Raw genomic sequence first — 22500 nt, forward strand, 5'->3', positions numbered from 1 at the left:
AAACTATTTTTTATTTTCTATTGCTGAAACCTTTTTAGATTCTGAGGGAACGACGAATGTATTGATATTAAAATGTGTGTTTTTTTTTTGTGTGTCTGTGCACACGATAAGTAGTCGAAATGATGCTTCGATTTTCAACTTCAGTATCTTGTTTGATGGGAAATTGAATATTGTTGATGCTTTGAGGAAGTTAAAATTCTCAATAATTTTCAAAAGCGCCGGGAAAAATAACATAACAATTAAGGAAAAACGGGAAATTTTACGCAAAATCATTTTTCTTCAAAGTCGATTTTGGTTTTTGGTGTAACTCTAAAACAAATGAACGTATACACATGACAATTTCACTGGTTATTCATATTAGCATTTCCTATACACGATAAAATTTTCAAAATATTTTGATTTGTTTTGAACTGTTTAGGAACATTTTCTGTTTCCAATTTTAATAGACTTTTTTCTATGAATGTCATTAAACTTTATTTGTTAGGTAAAAAAGCTTGAACATTTAACACAAGGCTCCTACTATACTGTTACAATAACATTTGAAAAATATTAAAAATCCTTTGTCACAGTTTTTTTTATAAGCATTTAGAGTTCAAATCTTGACAACATACGGAAAAACCACGAAAGTTAGCAAATTAATTTGAATTGAGACTTCATAAAAAATTTTCTTTTTAAATCTAAGATTTGTCAGTTTTAAATTTTTTTAGTTTTTTTTCTATAAATATCAATAAAATGTTATTTGTTGTGTAAAAAAGCATGAAAATTTAATACAAGACCCCTGATATATTGTTACAATAGCACTTAAAAAATATTATAAATACATCGACATAATTTTTTTTTTATAAGTATTTAAAGTTCGAATTTTAACTAAATTTTCAATTTCCAAATTTCAAATTTAATAATTATTTTGTATTTAAAAATTTATAAAATGTTCAATTTTTATAGCTAAGGATTGACAATTTAAAACAAGGTTTCACGTAAATGAGTTATGTATAAATTACTTTATTCACAATAATATTATCAAATTTACTTAGTAATATCATATGCTGAATGGCGTTCTCTATACTCTCTACTCCTCTACTGTACAGCAGAACGACATCCACTTACTCGCCTTTTTTTATAATAAATATTTAATTTTTAAAAGTAATTTATTATAATTATTATTTCTGACTTGTTTGGATCGTTTGCAACACAAAAAACACTTTTTAGAAGTAACACGATTTGCATAGAAACACCTCATATTTTATATAGGTATAGGTCATCTAAATATTATTGTAAACATTGTAGGCAGGTACCTTAATATTTACTGTAATAATATTTTTGTTAGTATCCTTGTTAGTCTATAGGTACATATTATGTTTTAAATTTGAAAAATATAATCTATACAATATCCATCTTTGTGTTTTCAGACATGCAATTAATTTACAAAATATCAGAAAAAGATTTATTTCCCAAACTTGAACTATCTTCAGAATATACGATAAAAGATTTTGATTTGTTTGAATTGCATTTGTTATTTATATGCTTCACGATATTGTGTCAAGCTCAAAAATCCTATGAAAGTAATGAACCAATATTGCAAGTGAGTAAGAACGTAAAAAAGTAAATCAACTCATTTGAAGAAATAAAATTAATTAATCCTATAAAACAGTGGTAATCAGAGATCAAATGGCCAATGGGTAAGATGGTTGAGTCGGTTGAGACTTGAGACGGATATATCTCCCCCTCGTAATTTTAATTTTAAATATTTATAATATATTAGATCTCTAAGAATAGTATATCCTTTAATTATGTTTTTAATTATCAAAGTGTTCGTGTTATATTTAATTCATCAAATAAAAACCATATTATAATAAAAAAAACTATAAATATTAAGATGTCAAATATAACAAATTATACATAATAAATAATAAACGTATTATTTATAGACCATACAATTGTATATATGTAGGTAGGTAATCAAACAAATTTTGTTTCAGGATACACGTACTCAACATATATGTTATTGGTTATCTAATGTCACGACATATTACTTTATTTCATTATTGTATGCTGTGGTTAAAGAAGATTATGTAATATGTCAATGCTATCCAGAATTGAGGATAGAACAAGCGATAATGTGTACGTATAGCATTTATATAAAAATATTGAGGCAAACCGAAGTGTTTAATAATTAAAAATCATCATTAATAATTTTTAGGCAACATCGTCATGCTCTTAGATATTGTGTGATTCGGTAGGTAAATTCAAGTTCATAGGTAGTTCATAGTATAATCTCGAGTTCAAACAAAAAATAATGAAGAAATATATGTATTGGAGAAAACGTTGTTGAAAAGGTGCAGTTGGATCCCAAAAGTGATGATACTGCTGAAAAGCTGAAAACTGATTAAAGCTGGTGAAATTGGTAAATAAATCACGGTTAATGAGTTAAAATATAAGGATTATCTCTAGAGTACCTATATCTTATAAAAAGTAGCATTTTAGTATTAAGTATACCTATATGGCTATATACCTACATTATGCACTTATTAAGTTTGTAAATCAAGACTCAGTTGGACATTTCTTTTTACTGGCTAATGGGGAGACTACAATATTCAGATAAAATTCGAATCAATTTTAGCTTTGTTTTTTCAAATATCGCACACATCACTGACATTTAAGTTTAATCTATATCAATAATAAATATAATGGGTGATTCTTTTATCATTAAAAATTAAAAATTATTTAATAATGTATATAAATGTTTTTGAAAAAAAAAAAATATTTTTTAATCTTTTTTATCCCGGACATTATTTATAAGTTTTTACTTTTATAAATGAAAACATACAGTTTTAATTTCATATTCCAGATGAGAATATTTTTATAAGTATTTATATACATAAAAATATAATTTAGGACGAGTAGTTAATGAGTACTTCATCATAAGCATTATTAACGTTTGGATTAACGAAATGGAGTAGGTATAGTACCTACTCAGTTACCTCGAAAAGCGTTGATACACTACTCATCAGAACTTTAAAAACTTATAACTTATAAACTACTTTTATTTTTAATTTTATGTATTGAAATACTCTGAAAGTCTGAACCATGACAAAAAAATATTTTCAAAAAAAATACTTTAATAATGAGTGTCTTACGTTAAATAATTCACCCGATATATATTTTTTTTAGCTTCTACTGATCAATATAAAAAATTTAATGTACAAAAAAAAAATAACCTACTGTTTTTATGAGTAAAAAAAAAATAATAATAGGTATAGGTAAATCTAATATCTATTTATAAATTGTGTAGATATCTAAAAGTTATGATATAAATTGCATAATATCCCACAAATGAAGCCATTATGCCACTTATTAATGTGTGAAGTTTTTTTTATTGGTTGATTCATTAGTGAAGAAGTGTACCCACTGTTTTATTGTTATAAATAATAATTATAATTATTATTGTTGTAACTTTCCTCAATAAAGTGTGCATAAGCATAACATAATTCAATTTTTAAATGTATACAATTATAATTTTTAATTTTTAATTTTTTTTAATTATTATTTTAAGTAATATACCTATAGAGTCCCTAGTACTTACCTACATAGAGTAAAAGGTATTTTTAATAAACGTGTGTACAACAATAATTATAGTGCTGTGTTTTACTTTATGCCTATCTCTTTTAACCAAATTTTTTAACAAAAAAGTATTCTTTAAACTTGAATGAACATTTTCCTGGATTTTCTTGTAATCGATAAGTCGATTTTGACTAAAATATTAGCAATACATAAGAACCATTATGAACCTACAACAGGTTCGATATCACCACTGAATTAAAAGTAACTTTTAACTTTGGAGTTAAGCTGTTCAGGAAATATCTATGCATAATGCGTATCATGTAAGTTATATTGGTATAATATTGTCCAAGCCACGATAGCTATAAAATGTATAATTTTAATTGGCATGATAACCTTGGTTTAATTTGTCAATGATTAACTATAAAAAGGCGCGCAAGTGGGCACCACTCTGCTGTATAGTAGCTGGTACCTATGTTAGGATTGGGCATTGGGCCATTGTAATGGATGTGTTTAATTTGAATTCAATAAATTATATAAAACCAATGTATAAGAAAAACGATCGATAGAATACGGTCTATCACCAGTCATCCATATAACTAAGTATATATTTTAATAATATTATTTGTATTAAAGTAATTTATTTTTCTATTAAAGATTAGTAATAAAGTAAGTACCAATAGGTTGAATTAGTTTTTCACATAGATTTTTTAAAAATTCCTGTTTTTCCTTAATTGTTATGTTGTTTTTCCCGGATATTTTGAAAACTATCGAGAATTTTAAATTTTGACCTCCCGAATGCACCAACTAGAATCACTTTCCATCGATCAAGATACTGTTGAAGAAAATCAAAGCAGTTTTACTGCCCCAAACCGTAATGACACATATAAAGAAAACCACATCATTGTAAAATCAATACATTCATCATTCCGCTCAGATACCCCGTTATATTAAATAATTATTAAGATGTATTGATTTAAAACTACACGTTTCGTAAGTATAGGTACGTCGTACGTAAATGTACAAATACAATATTATATAGGTAGGTAGAATAGGTAGGTACACATACCTACCTACCTACTTTACTAAACTTAGAGAATAGTGTTATTGACGTATATTTTAGTATACGAGAATGGTTCTCAACTTTTGTGTACATATAATATAATACACAAGATAAAACCAATTTTTTATACATATAGGTACTTTTTTAAATTAAAGTTGAAAGTGAACTGTGGGGGCTTTGCCATATTCACTCTGCTTAGATTTAATGACTAATGGAAATAATTCGAATATACCATGTATAGCTTTCAAGACCAACGTTATTGTACAATAATATAATATATAATATAATAATATAATATAATGTGTTACTTGAGTAAAAATGTTTTATAATGGTTTTCTATTACTGTTATCTACAAGCTGTTCTAAATTAAAATAACAAATTATTTTATTAATTTGTTGGTGACTCATGCACAAAATTTAAGCACCCAATTATTTGCGACCCAAAATTTAGTAGCTTAAGTCGGGTTGAGAAACGATGGAATAATAGAACATAAGCATCTGAAATCCGCATTTTATAAAAAAAAAACAAGGAGTAAATCTTTTTAATTGTATTAATCCAATATAATTTCTTCATTCTTCATATAGATTATTAGTGTTATACATTTATACAATGCTATTACAATCTTGATTGCAAAGATTCGTTTTTATTTAATACTATCTGATCCTGCACGGCGATGCCTGTGACAAATTACATTTTAATTAGGTATGTTTATTATTATTATTTATAACCAATGGCAGCGATTTAAATAAAAATAAAAATATTCGAGTTTTACGAGATAATAAATCTAAGTGTGAGCCGTTCTTTAAAAATCGTAATTTAAAAATTTGTCTGGAGGTGCACATTTACCTACAATAATTTAACTGTGTACCAAATTGCATTACTATGATTGCGATAGACTTGGCTGTCAATCATTTACAGACACACACAAACATTGCCTTTTATTAATATTGATAGATATAAAATGTATCAATTTTTCCTTACATTAAAAAGAATATACTTACAAGTTACGATTAACCATCCAATGCTACAATGTAATAAATTATAGATTTTAGTATTGTAATATAAATAACAATGTGTTGGCCCTGTTTAATAAGCAACTGTATTATTTATACATTTTTAAATTAACAAAGAATAATAGATTATATATTATGCTTAAGACAATATAAAGGAATAGGTATTACATAATTTTTAAACTTGATTGCTTTTGCTCGTACTGATGCTATTATAATAATTGCCCTGGAATATCCTGATATATTTACTCAGGAGTTTTTATAAGTTGTGGAGCTTGTGGTGGCAAATCAATAATTGGTTGTTTTTGTTCATTTGGTGCTGATATAGAAATTTCCTTTTTTTCGATTTTAATTGGTTTATTTACAGTTTCTGTATTAGAAATCTTCATAAGTTGTTTAGGCGGTGGCAAGTCAATTGAATCCTGAGATTTTTGATGTGGATAATATATTGAAACTTTTTTTTCTATAATCGTAATCGGTTTATTTACCATTTCTGTGTCAGAAGTCTTTATAGACTTTGAGGGTGGCACATCAATTGATTCCTTTTGTTTATTATGTGACAAGGATATTAGGATTGGTTGAGACGTTGATTCAGCAATGTCGTTTTTGATTATTTTAGGATATTGTGACGACGAATCAATATTGGCTTGTGGTCGTTGGCTTACTGAAGATAGAGATACTTCTTTTTGTACAATAATCGGCAGATGTACCGGTTTGATGGCAGGAGTTTGTATTAACTGAGAAGGTGATCTGTCACGCAATATGTCTACAGGTTTCGGCTTGTTAAATTGAACTGATGGAAAGGTCGAAGATGGTTTGTTTTTCAAATCGTTCTGGTTATTTGGTATATGTGGTAAAAGCGGAGACAGCTTTAACGGGTTACTCTGTTTGTCGCTATCTGTTATCAACCCTGCTGTATCAATATTATTATGTATTTCAGTTGGCTGTATTAACTGATCATTTAGGGGATACTTAATAGATTTGTAAGGTACTGGAAGAGTCAGTGACGGCTGGGTTAGTTTGTTATGTAGGGTTTCATCGACTAATTTATCTGATATTATTTCGTTTAACTTAATATGTTGTGGTGTAGAAATTAATGATTTAATTTGGTTCTCCTTATCTTGTAAATTTAATTGAAGTAGTGAGTGTTTTGGATTTTCACCAATAAGATTTTCTTTCTGTAAAAGTGGTAGTGTACGATGTAATGGTTCATGATTCAATTTCTGTGAATTAATTTCAATTTTTTTTAAACCTGCAACTTTTGATTTTTTAACCATTAAATCACCATACGCGTTGTCGACAGGTGTAGACTTCATTTTCCATTCACTTGTTATTAGGTTTGATTTGTAAGGTTTGTTATTTTCCAGTGCAGGATGGTTGTGGCATGGTAAGATAGCATGCCTTTTTACGGGATACGATGGTTCACTCGAATCCTTAGCTAAGCCCAGATTTTCAAAATTATCGACTCCATATAAATCAGGTAAAGGTTCATAATTATTATGATCAACAACCGGCGGTCTGTTTTTTAAACAATCACATTTATAAGTTGAGTACCGCACTCGATCGCATAATACTTCACTATCCTTATTTAATTTAACACTCTCAGATTGACAAGATATAAAGTTCCACAATAAGACCTGAGTAATTGTTATCAACAACAATTTCGGTGACTGGAAAGACAATAAAAAAAAAATAAGTACCTACACATTTTATAAATACTTAAAACGTAAAAATATAATAAAAAATAATGTACCTACATAATAATTTATTATATCAAAATTAAAAACAAATAATTCTATAATTATTTAGCATAAAAGGTAGGTACTAAAAACTAACATCAACATGGTCAACTGCGTTCTCAGTAGTAAACAGTTTAAGTAAAATCTCCTCTGCTGTACAGTTTAGCAGGTCAAATAAACAATTTGCACATTTTCGTGATTTTTAATTTTTGATGACTTAAAATGGTTATAAAAAAAATTGTAACTATATATTTTTAAAGTTTTTCAACTGTCATTGTAACAATACATTATGAGCTTTGTATTACATTTTCAAGCTTTTTGACCCAACAAATAAAATTAGTTGATATTTATAGAAAAAAAAAACGAAAAAAATTGGAAACTGAAAATATCCGTAAACAGCTCAAAACGAGAAAATTACGCCATGAAGTATGGTAAATTATATAATAAATATATGGTGATATTTTAAGTATCTACGCAGTTATCGAAGAAAATCGAAGCAGTGTTACTGCCCAAAACGGTGATGTCAGACACAAAAACACACATCATTGTAAAATCAATACATTCATCGCTCCGCTTAGAATATAAAATAGGGGCTTCAGCAGCCCCAGATTTTTTATTTAAATTGCGTCCCCGCTTATGGATATGTTAAGACTGAGTTAAACGATAAATTATTGCACATGAAAACAATTCTAAGGGGAGACGGTCTGTCAACCTATTATACTACGAATATTTTATTAGATATTTATAATATAGGTAGCAATTATAATAATTTATTTTTTGGTAGGTAGGTTGAATTAATTTTTCCCGATTAAAATATAAATTATATTTAATATAATTTATAAATCATTATAATAATAGGTACCAACATATTTATATTGTATATATATGTATATCATCGTTATTGACTTTTGAGTAGTACCTATAGTACAACGAGGAGAATAGCTAAAATTAGTCAAAATATTTGGAAAATGTCATTGTGTATTATAGTAAATTAGTAAAATATAATAAGTAATAATAGATATACGTAAAAATGTAAAATATTCAAGTCTCCACGAATACGGTTTATATAAATTTTATATTTATTTATATTACGATCTAATTGTATAAAGTATAATAGTTTTTAAATATTCACTTCAAACGCGCTGAAATTATTGTAGCTGTAGGATCGACTTTTTTTTTTATATTCCAGTATTAACAACTTATATGAGGAACCTCATATTAAAGCAAAAAATGTGTATGCCATTATAATTTTGGGCGTAGGTTGCCAACCAGACATTATATATTATGTCCAGGACTCGCCTTTGAAATGTCAACGTTAATTTTTTTAATGTACCTATTTCTTAAAATTTTAAATCCCTAAAAGAAAAACTTATGAGAAACCAATCATGTGTGAAAAAACTTACCATGATTATTTCGGAGTTCAGCATACAGTCTTGTCTGTACTATGATGCCACAATACACTAAGTACACTAAGTTATAAGTAGGTTGTGATTCGAGCCTTTGCTTGCTAATCGACAATTGTTCAAGATACGCCTTATAAGAAAATCAAAATAATGTCAAAACTTGGAATTTTCACATTCTCAGAGTACCATATTAGGTATGTATACCTATATATAAATAATTAAAATAACTGTTTTTATCCATAGTAATGTATCAAACATTTTTAAACACGAGCACACCATATAATATTATTATGAAATAAAATCGTAAATGAATTTAATAAAATAAAATATATCTTAATTATTAGGAATTATTTTACCTATAATATGTATTTATCTAAATATTAAATATTATAATAATAATTAATTGTGCAATTAACGCGTATTACGTGTACGTCAATACGGAAAATACGACAATACCGGAGAATAATGTAATGACTAATGAGTAAACTGCAGTTACGTAGACTCGTTGTACTCCTAAGCTAAAATAAATCAAAATATTTTTGAAAATTTCATTAAGTATCCATAAGAAATAATATATATATATATAAAATCCAAATACCACAATTGTCCTATATATTATGCCACAAAACAAAAACTGCACTTTTTTTTTGGCAATATCGTTATTATAATAATATGCGTATACTTTAAATTTTCACTAAATACTTATATTAGCATTTTCCATATATGGTACATTTTTCTAAATATTTTGACTCTTTTTGTGCTATCAAGCTATTTATAGCTAATAATTAATAGCTATGAGAAATTTTTAAGTTTTAAAAGTTGTCATTAAGAGAATAAAATACAGATTTAAGAAATTATTTGCATAACATTTTATAAGGTATATTTTTGTGGTATACCCATGGCCTTCAATTATATTAGGTAGTTTAATATTTAGATAGGTCTTACTGTCTTAAGTAACTATATTATACATTTATAATTAATTATTTGTTTATTTAACATTTATAATTCACGGTTCAGATGTGTGACCTTAGATCAGTGGTCTCAAATTCAAATTACTGATGGGCCATATATTTGGACGTCAAATATTTGCGGGCAAAACACCTTTTTTTTTATTCATCTAAAAACTAAAATAAACATTATAAATGAAGATTATTTCTTCTATTGATTATAATTATTATAATATAACTGTATTTAATACTATGTATTACAAAGATATACAAATTGATTTTTTGTTTAGTAATTATTTATTTTACTCTTAAAATTGTACTATATTATAGTACATTGGTAATTGGTAAATATAATACCTATGATTTAAGATACTATACAGTTTACTCAACACAGCATTATTTGCCTGTGCATGCCCAGTGTTTATCCACGATTTCGGACTGCGAGTAGCTCAACTAGCGCCCAAGTGGAAATTAATGTAGTTAAACAATGTAGGTAAATTTTCATGAGACACATTTTTTTAATTTTAATATACCTAATACATATAATAATGTACACTGAGAGCGATACTCCCTCATATGGTGAACAGCTGATTTTTGGGGATAAACTGTAAGCATCACTCAGGAGACCAATTTCTATATACGGCGTTGAGTAACCTGTATATTTTAAATTGTGATAATAACTAAGAAATGAACACATATTATAGATTAATTTTGATTTGTATTCACATGTAGGTAAATAAAATTATTTAATTTACATAATTTATATATTTAAAAAAAAAAAACACGTTTCCATTAAATTGTAGTAGTATCTTTTGCCGTTTTTCTTTTTCGAATTCTTATCATTCTTTCATGGAGTTTAGCTAACCTCTTCTTAATCTTTTTAATTAAAGATTGCGCTTTGTTCATTTCATCTATTATCTCAGCTTGTCTCTGTGATGAAGTAATTTCTGGAGCTAAAATGTAAAAGTTTCATGTTGATGTAATGAAAGATTATAATTTTTATTACATATTAGGTAATAAGTATTTATAAATGTTATGTCAGTAATGTCCACTCATCATACTTTTATCCAATATAGTATAATTCATCATTCAGATTTGAACATATAATCATAAATTATATATAAAGAAAAAATTTAACTTTTCTATAGAATTCATTCAATGGTTTTCCATCTTTCGTAAGTATTGAATTTTCTATTTTAGGTTCACCGTAGTACTAGATTGCAATGAATCCTAGCGGCAAATCATAAAACTGTCGTACAGACCGTGGTTGTTTAAATAAATGTTTTAAACATTTCTCACAAGAAGCGCTCACTAGTTCTTCATTCTTATTATAATTGATGATAATGCAATTATGAGAGGGTCCATTTATTTCATAAGGTTTTAAAACCAGTACCTATATCTACAACTATACTACTTACTCTCAAAAACACGGCGAGGCTCGATCCCTTCATTTATACACTCGAAGTAAATACAAGATATTTCCGCCAAAAACATAAGTGGATTATATCCATGTTCATCACCATCTCTATGATTGTTGGTAAATCTAAAATGTTTAAAATTAATTACAATTCATTACAATAAATTAATGTAATATGAAAATAAAAGGGACACAGACAATCTTAAAAATCAAATTCTACATTTAACCATGGGATATTAATGTATCATTCATAAGTTAGTATGCACTAATATTATTAACTGTTTGAAGGCGTTAAAAAAAAAAAACAAAAAAAAACATTACAGTTTTAAGACAATAAATTAATTTACTTAAGGGAGTCGAAGCTGGTTTTTACAATTTTCCGAGATTCTATAAAATTTGAAAATTATATTTTATATTTTGGTTGCTACCTTAATTATAATACATTCCTACTGATCTACTGCTCAGTGCAGTGTATTATATCAACAAAAGTGACTTCACAGGAAAATCTTTCACGCCTCGCTGATAAGTTGAATTATAATAATTTTTTTTTATTTGAAAGATGAGAACTTTTTTCAGGTCAGATTAAAACCAGAATTTTTATTTAGTTTTAAATAGTTCTAGAAAAATACACTTGAAAAACAAGAATAATGTGTATTATTTAAATAGGTACATATTTTAGCTTCTATAATTATAGTTTTTAAAATCGGGCTTTGATTAGACCTGCAAAATGTTCTCCTTTTTAATAAAAAAAAATTAACAAAACTCTTCTACAAAGTATGAGAGGTTTTTCTGTAAGGCATGTTTTTGTACTAAAAACTGTGCAGCTTCGATGGTGCAATACGATTGCTCACTTTTTACCTTTTTACCTGAAAAAACACGATTTCGCAACTTTTTTCCTTTTTATATTTGAGAAAATATAATACAATTGCGCACTTTTTACCTTTTTATATTCGAGGAAACATAACGCGATTGCATATTTTTGACTAATATTACACTATTACGTTATTACTTATTATTAATGTTGGGAAATTTTTTGAACTTAACATATTATGACCTTATAATTTGTTTTTTTTTGTTTGACGCGCAATAAATATTTCATACTAGATATACGTATCAAATTATTATTACTTTTATTATCATTATGAGTAAATTTTATTTCTTTATTTTTGTAGACCAATACCGAAGATTATTCCTTTTTTTGACGCGTAATAATTGTGATGTATTATATTATAATTATTTATTTTTGACTATAGGTATTACGTTATTATTAAAGTTTTTGGACTTTATGATATGATTTGTTTTTTGTTTCAAGTACCTAGGTATATATTATAATATACTATGTAACTATACTTAGTTTTAGTATTGTAATTAAATCATTAAAGATATTAAATGACAATATCATTGTTAATTTCTTTAATTCCAACAATACAAAATATTTGTTTTACGCAATCGTTGTTGGGTTTTCTCAAATATAAAAAGGTAAAAAGTGTGCAATCGTGTACGTCCGGCTTCGATGCCATTAAGATAATTAAGATGAACCCTCCATAATACCTATATTGTCTGCGTCTCATTCATTTTTTTTAGCTGGACTGATAATTGCCCCGATGGGCATAAAGTTTAATTACTTAAATAATAATATAGGTATACCTATAATACTGGTTAGTTGTTAATATAAGATAACTTATTTTCATCAGTTCTAGCTGGTACCTAATACACTAAAGTAATCGATATCTCGTATAATGCTTAACATCAATTTACGTTAATCTGTTCCAAATTTTTGATATTAGCATAAATATTTGGGTAAATTAACTTATTTTCCAACCCAAAGGGTAATATTATCAGTGTCATCTGGTAGGTATTTTAACAATAATTTCAACTTATTTACGAGTATATAATTCAATGGTTAGCAAATGGTGTGCCCAGGAACTTTGAAACAGTTTAAGTTTATTTTAAATATGGAAGCAACCGAAAACGTAGTCTTGCGTGTTTATATGTAGTATTTAATCATAGAAGTGTATTATAATATTATGTCTACGTCAAGGTGTATCAATACACCTTAGTCTACGTATTTACTCGTATTGTAAAGCTTATCAGCAGTCTGTGAAAAGAATTGTTAAGACGCCACACGGGCATTTGATGTCCCCGTCAAGTGCGTAACATATCAAATTTGCGCTCAACAGATCACGTTTATATCTCAATAGTTTATAAATTAGAGTGAATCGACCTATTGTGAAATTTGATGGTAAGTACATTATCTGTGTTTTTAGGTGGTTTTTTTTTTACAGTAATTCAGTTTTTAAGTGGTTTATGAGTTATTTAATTTACGCTATAACTATTACACATGTGAAACTAGATACAAAATTGAACTATTCTAAAAAACCCAAATATAATATTATATAAACGCACATAATGTTCTTAACATCAAGTTTTATAATAAGTCGATTCCCTCTAATTGTTATACAATTGTAAGACGTAAACAACAAATTCGTGTTTGCGTCCTCTTAAGATAAATAACTTAAGTTAAGAACTTAAGAACTATAGCTGAATGCTTTACGTCAGTGGAACATAAAATAAATTGACAAATTAAAAAGATAAAATTTGCCATCATTTCAAAAAGGTTAAAAACCACTGATATAAAGTATGAATATCAGAATATTTAAAAATGGCCATGACTACAGAATATTGTAAAAATGTCAACGAGAGAACACAGATAATGTTCTCACCTTTACTCTTATATTACAGCTAACAAATTTTAATTGCTGAACACAGAGCTACTATTTGTCCAACCTCTTAAATCTATATTATATTCTATTAATACAATAAAATTACTTTTGAAAAACATTAGCATGTTCTTCTATCTTTTTTTCTTTAGTAGCATCCATCAAAGTATTTGGTTTGTTTAAAGGGTGATTCTTGGCATATACGGCTGAATCAGTTTCTCTTTCTTCATAGAGTTCTTGAAGAGCTTTTTTTCTTTCTTTTTGATTATTTTGCTCTTCTGATGTACTAGTTGGACTATCTGATATAGTCTCTTCACAAAATAGTATGCTATTTAAATTATAATCTGGATAATAAACACTTTTGCTAGTACTGGGCATACTATTTTCATGAAAACCTCGTATTCTAGTACTTGTAATATTATGATTGTATAAATCTTTACTACTGCAACTAGAAATACTGGGAACAAGTAGACTACTTTTGCCAAGGACGTTAGTATCAAAAGGAACACTTTTAGCTTGTCTAGCTCCAGAGAATCTGGTTATTGATGGTACCTTTTTTTGCTAAAAAAAATATTAAGATTGTTAGTTGGTAGTAGGACTTATGCTATTTGTCTTACTAGTATGAATAATATAATAATAGTATAATGTGTATGTACATTAAGTTTGAATAAACCCAATATCAATTCTAAAAACTATAAGTTAATATTGAAAAAAATTTGTTTCTCAAAACTGTATTAAAAATATTAAAACTCTAAATGAGTATACCACTCGTGTGGAGTACTGATAGAATAATAATGTTTTTTTTTTTTTATTTGTTATATATATTTGAATACAATTTTAAAATTTAAATATTTTGAAATGATTAAATAATATATTGTCATTATTTATAGCATATATACTCTATAGTGTGCTAACTACAAAAAAAACTGTACTCATATGCAGTATGTTACGTACCAAAAAACATCACCTACCTACTCTTGTGTCATATTTTCATTTTATTTTATTACAGGAAAGTATCTGTGACTTGAGTTATTAAAATAAACAACTTATTATAACAATAAAACAGTCTTACAATACTATAATACCTATAAATCATTAATTATAATGTTAAATATCTGATAAACTACCGGTAAATATCCACCAAGACCCACAATAACTAACTTTTAGATATTAAATTATTTTAGTCTGTGTTGTGACCTTCCACCTTTCTGTGTTACGCAACAGATTTTTTAGACCACCAACTAAAAGGTAGGTGGTGGCAGTCCATTAAAACACATCATGACAATTTATTTGAAGTTTTCTGGGATGAAATAAATACAGCATACCAATATATGACATAATATAAAAATATACTTATAACATTAAATGTTAATACATTTATAAAAATATTGAACACTGTAGTTATAATATAAAAAAATATTATATTTTGTATATAAAATCTGTGGCAATATTTGAACTTTCTTGGAGGTTTTTAAAGTACATAATTATTATATAAACCCAAAGATGTTTTCAAAATACTGAATGAGTACTTGAGGCCACTTGTGTTTTACAACTTCCGATTTAAGAATTACAACTGTGTCTTTCCACTTTACTAGATAAAGGTTGTTACCAGGTCTAAATATGGCACCAATAATTTTTTCTGGCTGCTCACATTCATTGGTGACATCCTATGAAAATAATTTGTTATCAGTTATTACATATTATAACAATTAAGTATTAAATATTTAAATAATAAACGCAAATGGAATTTTGTTAGACATCGTTTATCAAATTATGGCATACAATACTATTTAGATCATACTTTTTTTTATATAAATTTATATTTTTCAATAGAAGTTTGTTATTATGATTATCCGTCATATTAAATTTTGAATTTTATTATATTTTAATCATTAAAGAACACAACATACCAATATATGACACATTAAAATAATTGACAATTATGATCATTATTCACAAGCAATACATAAGTAAATTTTAGTTCATTGAATTATTGTTACCTAATCAGTAGATAGGTATGTATGTAAAAATGATAAACACATATAAACTTTTTTGCTAGGTAGCATACTACATGAGTACCTGTATTATATTAGACTTAGGATAATTATTTTGAATACCAACTCTAAAATTTTACTTAATAAACTAAACTATTTATTATATTATGAAGTGGCGTACAAACCCCATTGGTGAGAGGGGGGGGGGTAAACCACACTCCCATAAAAACATGGTATAATGATTTATTTTATGGAATATAACAATACATTTTTTTTTTATATATATGTAGTAGGTATCTCTCTCTCTCCAATATTATATGCATTGTGCAAACTATTTTTGCAAAAAATAATTATTATTGTATTGGCAAACTGTTGAGAACAATTAATCAATCATGCCAATGTATATAATATGCATAAACAAAATAATATTATTAAATGTATTAAATAAACATTTTAGTTTTTTTTTAATTTTAGGAACAACTAAAAATATTTAGGCCGATAAGCAAAAAAATAAAAGGTTATTATCAAAAGATATGTCTTTATGTAATGTATAGCTTAGTTTATGAAGTGAAAATTTAAGTAATGAAATGCAAAAAAATATTATCTTATCACATATTTTATTATTATTAAAAAATAAAAAATATGTTTTTTATTTAAATTTCTTTCATCGCTCCACAAATTTCCCATAAAATAAAACACGAGTTCAATAAAAGCGTTACTTTTAGGAAATATGAAAATATTATAATAATCAAACATTTTTTATATTATTTGTTGTTTTACAAATATAAAATATGTGAAATATAAAATTGTATTTTTATATGTATTTGAATAACTTACTATTGCATCAGAAGTTGTGGCTTGCTCATCTCCATAGTATACACCTGAATTATCTCCAACAATCACTGGCGAGTCATTATCAAATAGCACATCTCCAATAACACTAAATTAACAAAAATAATACCAATATTAAATAATATGACTTTTAATAATATGACATTTCCTCTGTCCAGCGACATGACACTGAGCGAGCTCATCAAAATCCATATTTCTACGCAACACCCTACTATAGGGAAACCGGATTCGATAGCAGGGCAATGCAGAATCTGCGGTTTCAATCACTGGACAGACCATAGATTTATATGAATTTTATAAACTTACACAGGCGATGAGATTAAATCATTTGAAGTTGTTTTCTGCTCTTCTTTTAGAAATGATACTCTAGATTTGGTAGTTACAACTTCTTCGGTTTTTGATTGTGTATGCTAAAATATGCAATAAAACAAAACATTACTTTTTGAAAACATATTATATTAGTATAAATAGCTATGTCAAGATTTTATTTTCAATCGAGTTACTACTAAAATTGAATTAAATGAAATATATTGAGTTATAAAGTGAAGTAAAATACTTCATTAATCAAACATTATAGATTTAATTTTGTAACTGCAATAATAATAGATATATACAGTATTTTTGTATAATGAAATAACAACATTTAACTTAGGTCAATCAATAATAAGTCATCATGATAAAAAACAAAATTAAAAATTGAGAATTATACTTAATAGGACGTTACACTGACATTTGTTGTCTATCTTTAACAAGTGTGAAACATAGCAAATTGTACGTTTTGCAGATTAGTTCCGATAGTATAAAAATTCAAGTGAATTTCTTACTAATATTTCTTACTGACCAAACAATTATTATTAGGCAATACCTACTAATTTAAACTCCTGATAAAATTAAGCAATAAAAAGCATATAAAAGATATTAAACAAATTTTACTTTTTGTATTTCATCAAGTTTTCCTTTATTTAAAGTATCTTGCTTAAACTTTTTTAATGGAGTCCTTCCTTCAACAAAAGTTTCAATTTGTTCTTTAAGAGCTTTCTTTTTGCTCGTACTTGGTAACCCAATATATTCAGATTTTACAGTAACAGCTTGCTCTTTTTTTATAGTATTTTGCACAGTTGCATCTTTATTTGTTTTTATAGTTCCTGCATCATTTTTATTTGTATCAGTTGTATTTACATCTCTTATAATGCTGTGACTAAATTTATTATGTGGTGTTACTCCCCTTTGATGACTCGACATAGTACTTCCAAGTTTTCAATCAAAATCCTCAAACTATGTAAATATCTGTAATACAACAAAATAAAATTATTAATTCTATTCGAAATATATAAAAATAAAATTTAGTTTAAATTAAATACTTAAAACTTCAATAAGTATTATGTTCATACTTTATTAAAAAAAAAAAATTAAATGTTAACTATAATCTATAAAATTATTAAAAAAAAAAAATTGTTTGAGTGTATTGCTCATATAGTGGTTTTAAATATAAAATAACTTATAATAAGCATTTAACAGCATTATTTTAAATTATGAGTAGAAATAAATATTAATTAGTAGCTTGGTGTGGCGGAGACGCATTGATTGTAAGTAACGACCACCCGGGATGAATATTATACAATATTTATAGCGCAATCGTCTATAAATTATTTATTAAAAAAAAAAAATTGTTAAAATATTAATTAGAACAAAAGTTATTTCATATGACAGGTCTTTCGGTTACGCCTAGTGTAACTAACATGATTCATATTGAATAATTGCACGATAAATGTATCTATTTAATATTAATAAATATGTTATTGTTATATAATAAGGCTAATTAAATTGATTATAATATTACTAACTATTAAGTATAAATATAGTAATACTTTAGTTATATTTCTATTTTGTAAAATTTAATAATTATGTAGAATGATAGACTGATATCATGAGTGTTGTAACAAAAATAAACTAGTTGATGATTTTGCTAATAGTGAACAAACCCTACTTATACATGTGTTCTCAGTTATTAATTCGAAAAATATATTGTTTTAACAATTTAAAAATTAAAATATATTGTAAGCAATTGTTTTAAATATAAATTTTTGCGCCAAATGTAAAGACCAATGAGAAAGACGTATGGATTTATTTGATGTGTGGAATAATAATTGATATTATTATGCAGACTTCTATACTACATTAGATAAGGTACTCTTTTACAATTTACATTGTTACAATCGAAGCTCACCTGTGGACGGCCGCCATTTTGTTGGTGAGCAAAACATTTCATTATATAAAATGTTGAAATTTAATGAAGCGTGGTGGGGATGATTCCGATAGCTACGGGAATGCGTATATAGCTATAGGCTATAGGTATAATAGGACATTTAATTAAACAGGTACAAAGTACAACAATTATCAATATGTTTAATGTTAGGTATTAAGGTACCTTAGGTAATTAGGTCGAACGGTATCGAAATTATCAGTTATAGCTTCTGGGCTTTACAAATGAAAATTATTCAGTGGTACTAACTATAACAACCGCCAATACTTTGAGAAGCTGTATCTCACAAACCAATCAATAAAAAATAAAAATGTTAACGCGTAAATTCATAAAAAAAAAATTAATTCATGATATTTTTATTATATGTTACCATTTGAAAATCAAAAGTTGATAGTGGTTTCACCAATAAATATGAGGGTGAAAAAAATTATTTTAGAAAAGCATAAATCTAACAGTTTAAAAAAAAAATTCAAAAAAAGTTCATTTTTTTCGAAATAATTAGCGTACCCACTTAAACGGATCACCCTGTATTCAAGTATATTCAAGTATTCTTGCATAATAATTATGTAATATAATATCTAAAAGAGGGGGAAAATACAATTCTGAATACCTACACACCATCGATGCCCACTGATTCTGATCAATAAAAAATACCCACGCACCTTTACAAAAATGAACAGTAGCCGTCTTATTTAAGAAACTATAAACGTACGCGCAACATGAACGCTGGCCAGACGATCCTAAACGATGCAGGAAGAGTGGAAAATTGACAGTCCCGGATACGGCAGAGATGGGATAGGTAGGTAGGTGTCTCTATTCGAGATCAACCAAACAGAGAATGAAAACCAATCAGATTCATAATTTGGATCGACAAAATGTAAATAATAATAATAAAAGACAAGCTAACTGGTGCTATGCATCGTTACCAGTAATTTATCTGTCGTAGTGAAGTTGTTGATCCACGGCGAGGAACTGCAAAGTTTTGCTGGCACGTCCGCAATCGAGTAGTGATGATGAAACAACTAACGCCTTCGTAATTAGTCCTTACTCCTTAAACGCCTTTTGCCGCGGCGTATTATGCCCGTCGTGTTTAGCTGCTCCGATATAAGCCAATGCGTTTTTAATTCGACGGAAAACACCGTGTATAGAGACTACGGTCTTGGACGCACAGACGACGTATGTATGTTGTGCTCAGTGGCTGGCTGTAGTGTGACGTTTTACGACAATATTACTTGTTGTTGGTCGGCAATAAGACGTGGCGACCGGTGAAATGATGACGTGTTCTTTAATTCTTATCTACCATAACCTATAATGTGGCTGGCAACAGTTGGATTAAAATAATGTAATTTATTCTGTGTAAGCACTGCGCACGAACGCAGATCGCTCTCTGGTTGTTCGTTTTAACGAACTTCGACGACTAAACCTTCAGCTGCTCCACCCCCCTGCCCGCCTACCAAGTCAGGACGATGATATAATAATTAATATTATCTACTTGATATCATATATATATATGGATCATATACTATTGTGGTGGGCCAGTGGTCCAACCACGCCAGTCTCGCCTCCCTACGTTGGCAACACCGCTCGGAACCTCCGCGGCGTTCGCGCCTACGAAGTGTCGGGCGGCTGTCACCATTTTGTCTTTTTACCTCACTCCATCTTTAGCCAAAATCTCAACTTCAACTTTTTTAAAAAAAAAACTTGTAAATTTTTTCTTCTTTTTTAAGGGGGGAGTGATGTGGTGGGCCAGCGGCCTCACCACATTGCTCTCGCCCCTCCGGTCTCGCCTCCCTACGTTGGCAATACCGCTCGGCACCTCCGCGGCGTTCGCGCTTACGAATTGTCGGGCGGCTGTCACCGTCTAGTATTTTTAGTTTTTACCTCGCTCCGTGTTGACGCATCTGCCGTACTCGCGACCGTCTCCGTCCTGACCACCCCACACACGTGTCAGCACGCCCGCTACTGCGCCGACGCGACCACAGGTCTAGGCTCGGCACCCAAGGGCACGACCGTTTCTGTGGCGTCAACGACGAGACACGATCACGAGCTGTGCACGGTCGTCAAAATATTGCGACTAATTCCGAGACCGGCATCCGCCATTTTTGTAAAAATTTAAATTTCTGTTTCAAATAAAGTACTCATCCGATTTCATCTCACAATTCGTGTAACCAGGGGTGGACCTACCATTTTTCCGCCCCTAGGCATTACAACACTAGCGCTCCGTACATAGGCGTGCTCCCACTGGTGGGGGGGGGGGAGTAATGTTCCATGAAATAAAACAAAACTATAAAAATTGTATTTAGGTATTTTTATATTTATACATACCAACTAAACAAACAAATATTAATACAATTTTGCATAGATAAATTCGTACACTTGTACAATAATTAAATTATTTTGCGCCTTGATTTATCTGTAGCAAAATTATCTATGATTTGCAGGGGAGGATTGGCCTATCGGGAAATCGGGAAACTTCCCGATGGGCCGGTTCTTGTAAGGGCCGGTAGAGCCGGTATAATTTTTATAATATAATTACAAAAAAAAATTATTTTTTTATAAATTAAGCATAAAATATATTTAAAAAATCAAATACCTACGAAGGTATTATTTTTAATATCTTAAACTATTGCAATTCGTAGTAGGAATTTTGATAGGTATTTACACTATTTTCCCTCCAATTCATGCTAATGTATTATTTAGAAATCTGTGGTATTGGTATTTTAGTATTTATATTTTATACTCTATGGTAGAATTCAGTTAGTTGCGTGATAACATCGATAATCTTATCATTATTTGTATGTATTTTGATTTTAAACTTTTTTACACAAACGAGTTATCAAGTACTTACAACGTGTATTTAGTGTAAATATTCGATTGAACTGTGCAATTCAAATTATGTGTGACGCTGGTGAAAAACAAAAAAAGGGTGGCGTGGCTTCTCGTAGATTTTTTTTTTTTTTGATTAAGGTAGACATATTTATGAGGAATCTTGTATTACATTTTAAAATCTTAGATTTAAAAGGAAAATATTTAATGAATTTCTAACTCAAAATAATTTGCAAACTTTCGTCATTTTTACGTATTTTGTCAATATTTGAACTTTAAATGCTTATAAAAAAAATTGTGACTATGGATTTTAATTTTTTTCGTCTGCCTTTGAAAAAATATACTAGGAGCCTTCTATTAAATTTTCAAGCTTTTTTACCTAGAAATAAAATTTTATTGATATTTATAGAAAAAAATACTAAAAAAATGTACACTGAAAATGTGGTTTAGTCCAGGGCTTGAAACCGTTTTCAAAACCGATTTCAGAAACCGTTATAAACCGTTTTAAAACCAAAATTGAAACCGTAATAAAAAACGAAAACGAAAAAAATTGGATACCGGTATTAAAGTCAAAACCGAAACCGGAAAAAATTGGATACCGGTATTAAATTCAAAATCGAAATCTGAAAAAATTGGAAACCGTTATTTTTTTTATAACAGACGTTTTTAAATACGTAAATTCCATTAATACGCATAATTAATAATCAT

The 22500-nt window shown here is 28.0% G+C and overlaps 1 protein-coding gene across 1 annotated transcript; it reads right to left on the reverse strand.

Annotated features, from left to right (window-relative positions):
• Window positions 1-15260: 15260 nt before the first annotated feature.
• LOC100570739 lies at window positions 15261-20346 on the reverse strand. Its single transcript, XM_016808990.2, has 5 exons — window positions 19893-20346; window positions 17637-17990; window positions 17010-17113; window positions 16689-16791; window positions 15261-15524 (listed from the first exon to the last, which is right to left on the reverse strand). Exons 2-5 carry the CDS (start codon window positions 17943-17945, stop codon window positions 15345-15347), a joined length of 696 nt encoding a protein of 231 aa, XP_016664479.1. The 5' UTR covers window positions 17946-17990; window positions 19893-20346; the 3' UTR covers window positions 15261-15344.
• Between the last annotated feature and the right edge of the window lie 2154 nt (window positions 20347-22500).

Source organism: Acyrthosiphon pisum, chromosome A1 (assembly GCF_005508785.2).
Source record: "Acyrthosiphon pisum isolate AL4f chromosome A1, pea_aphid_22Mar2018_4r6ur, whole genome shotgun sequence".
In the NCBI taxonomy this organism is placed as follows: domain Eukaryota; kingdom Metazoa; phylum Arthropoda; class Insecta; order Hemiptera; family Aphididae; genus Acyrthosiphon; species Acyrthosiphon pisum.

What these genes read in the sequence shown, in the direction of transcription:
- LOC100570739 (XM_016808990.2), bottom strand. Translation starts at nt 17,945, where the DNA reads ATGTCGAGTCATCAAAGGGGAGTAACACCACATAATAAATTTAGTCAC. An exon ending in AACTTGATGAAATACAAAAA is followed by an intron (nt 17,114 to 17,636) that starts GTAAAATTTGTT and finishes TGCATATTTTAG; the next exon opens with CATACACAATCAAAAACCGA. An exon ending in CCACAACTTCTGATGCAATA is followed by an intron (nt 15,525 to 16,688) that starts GTAAGTTATTCA and finishes TTATTTTCATAG; the next exon opens with GATGTCACCAATGAATGTGA.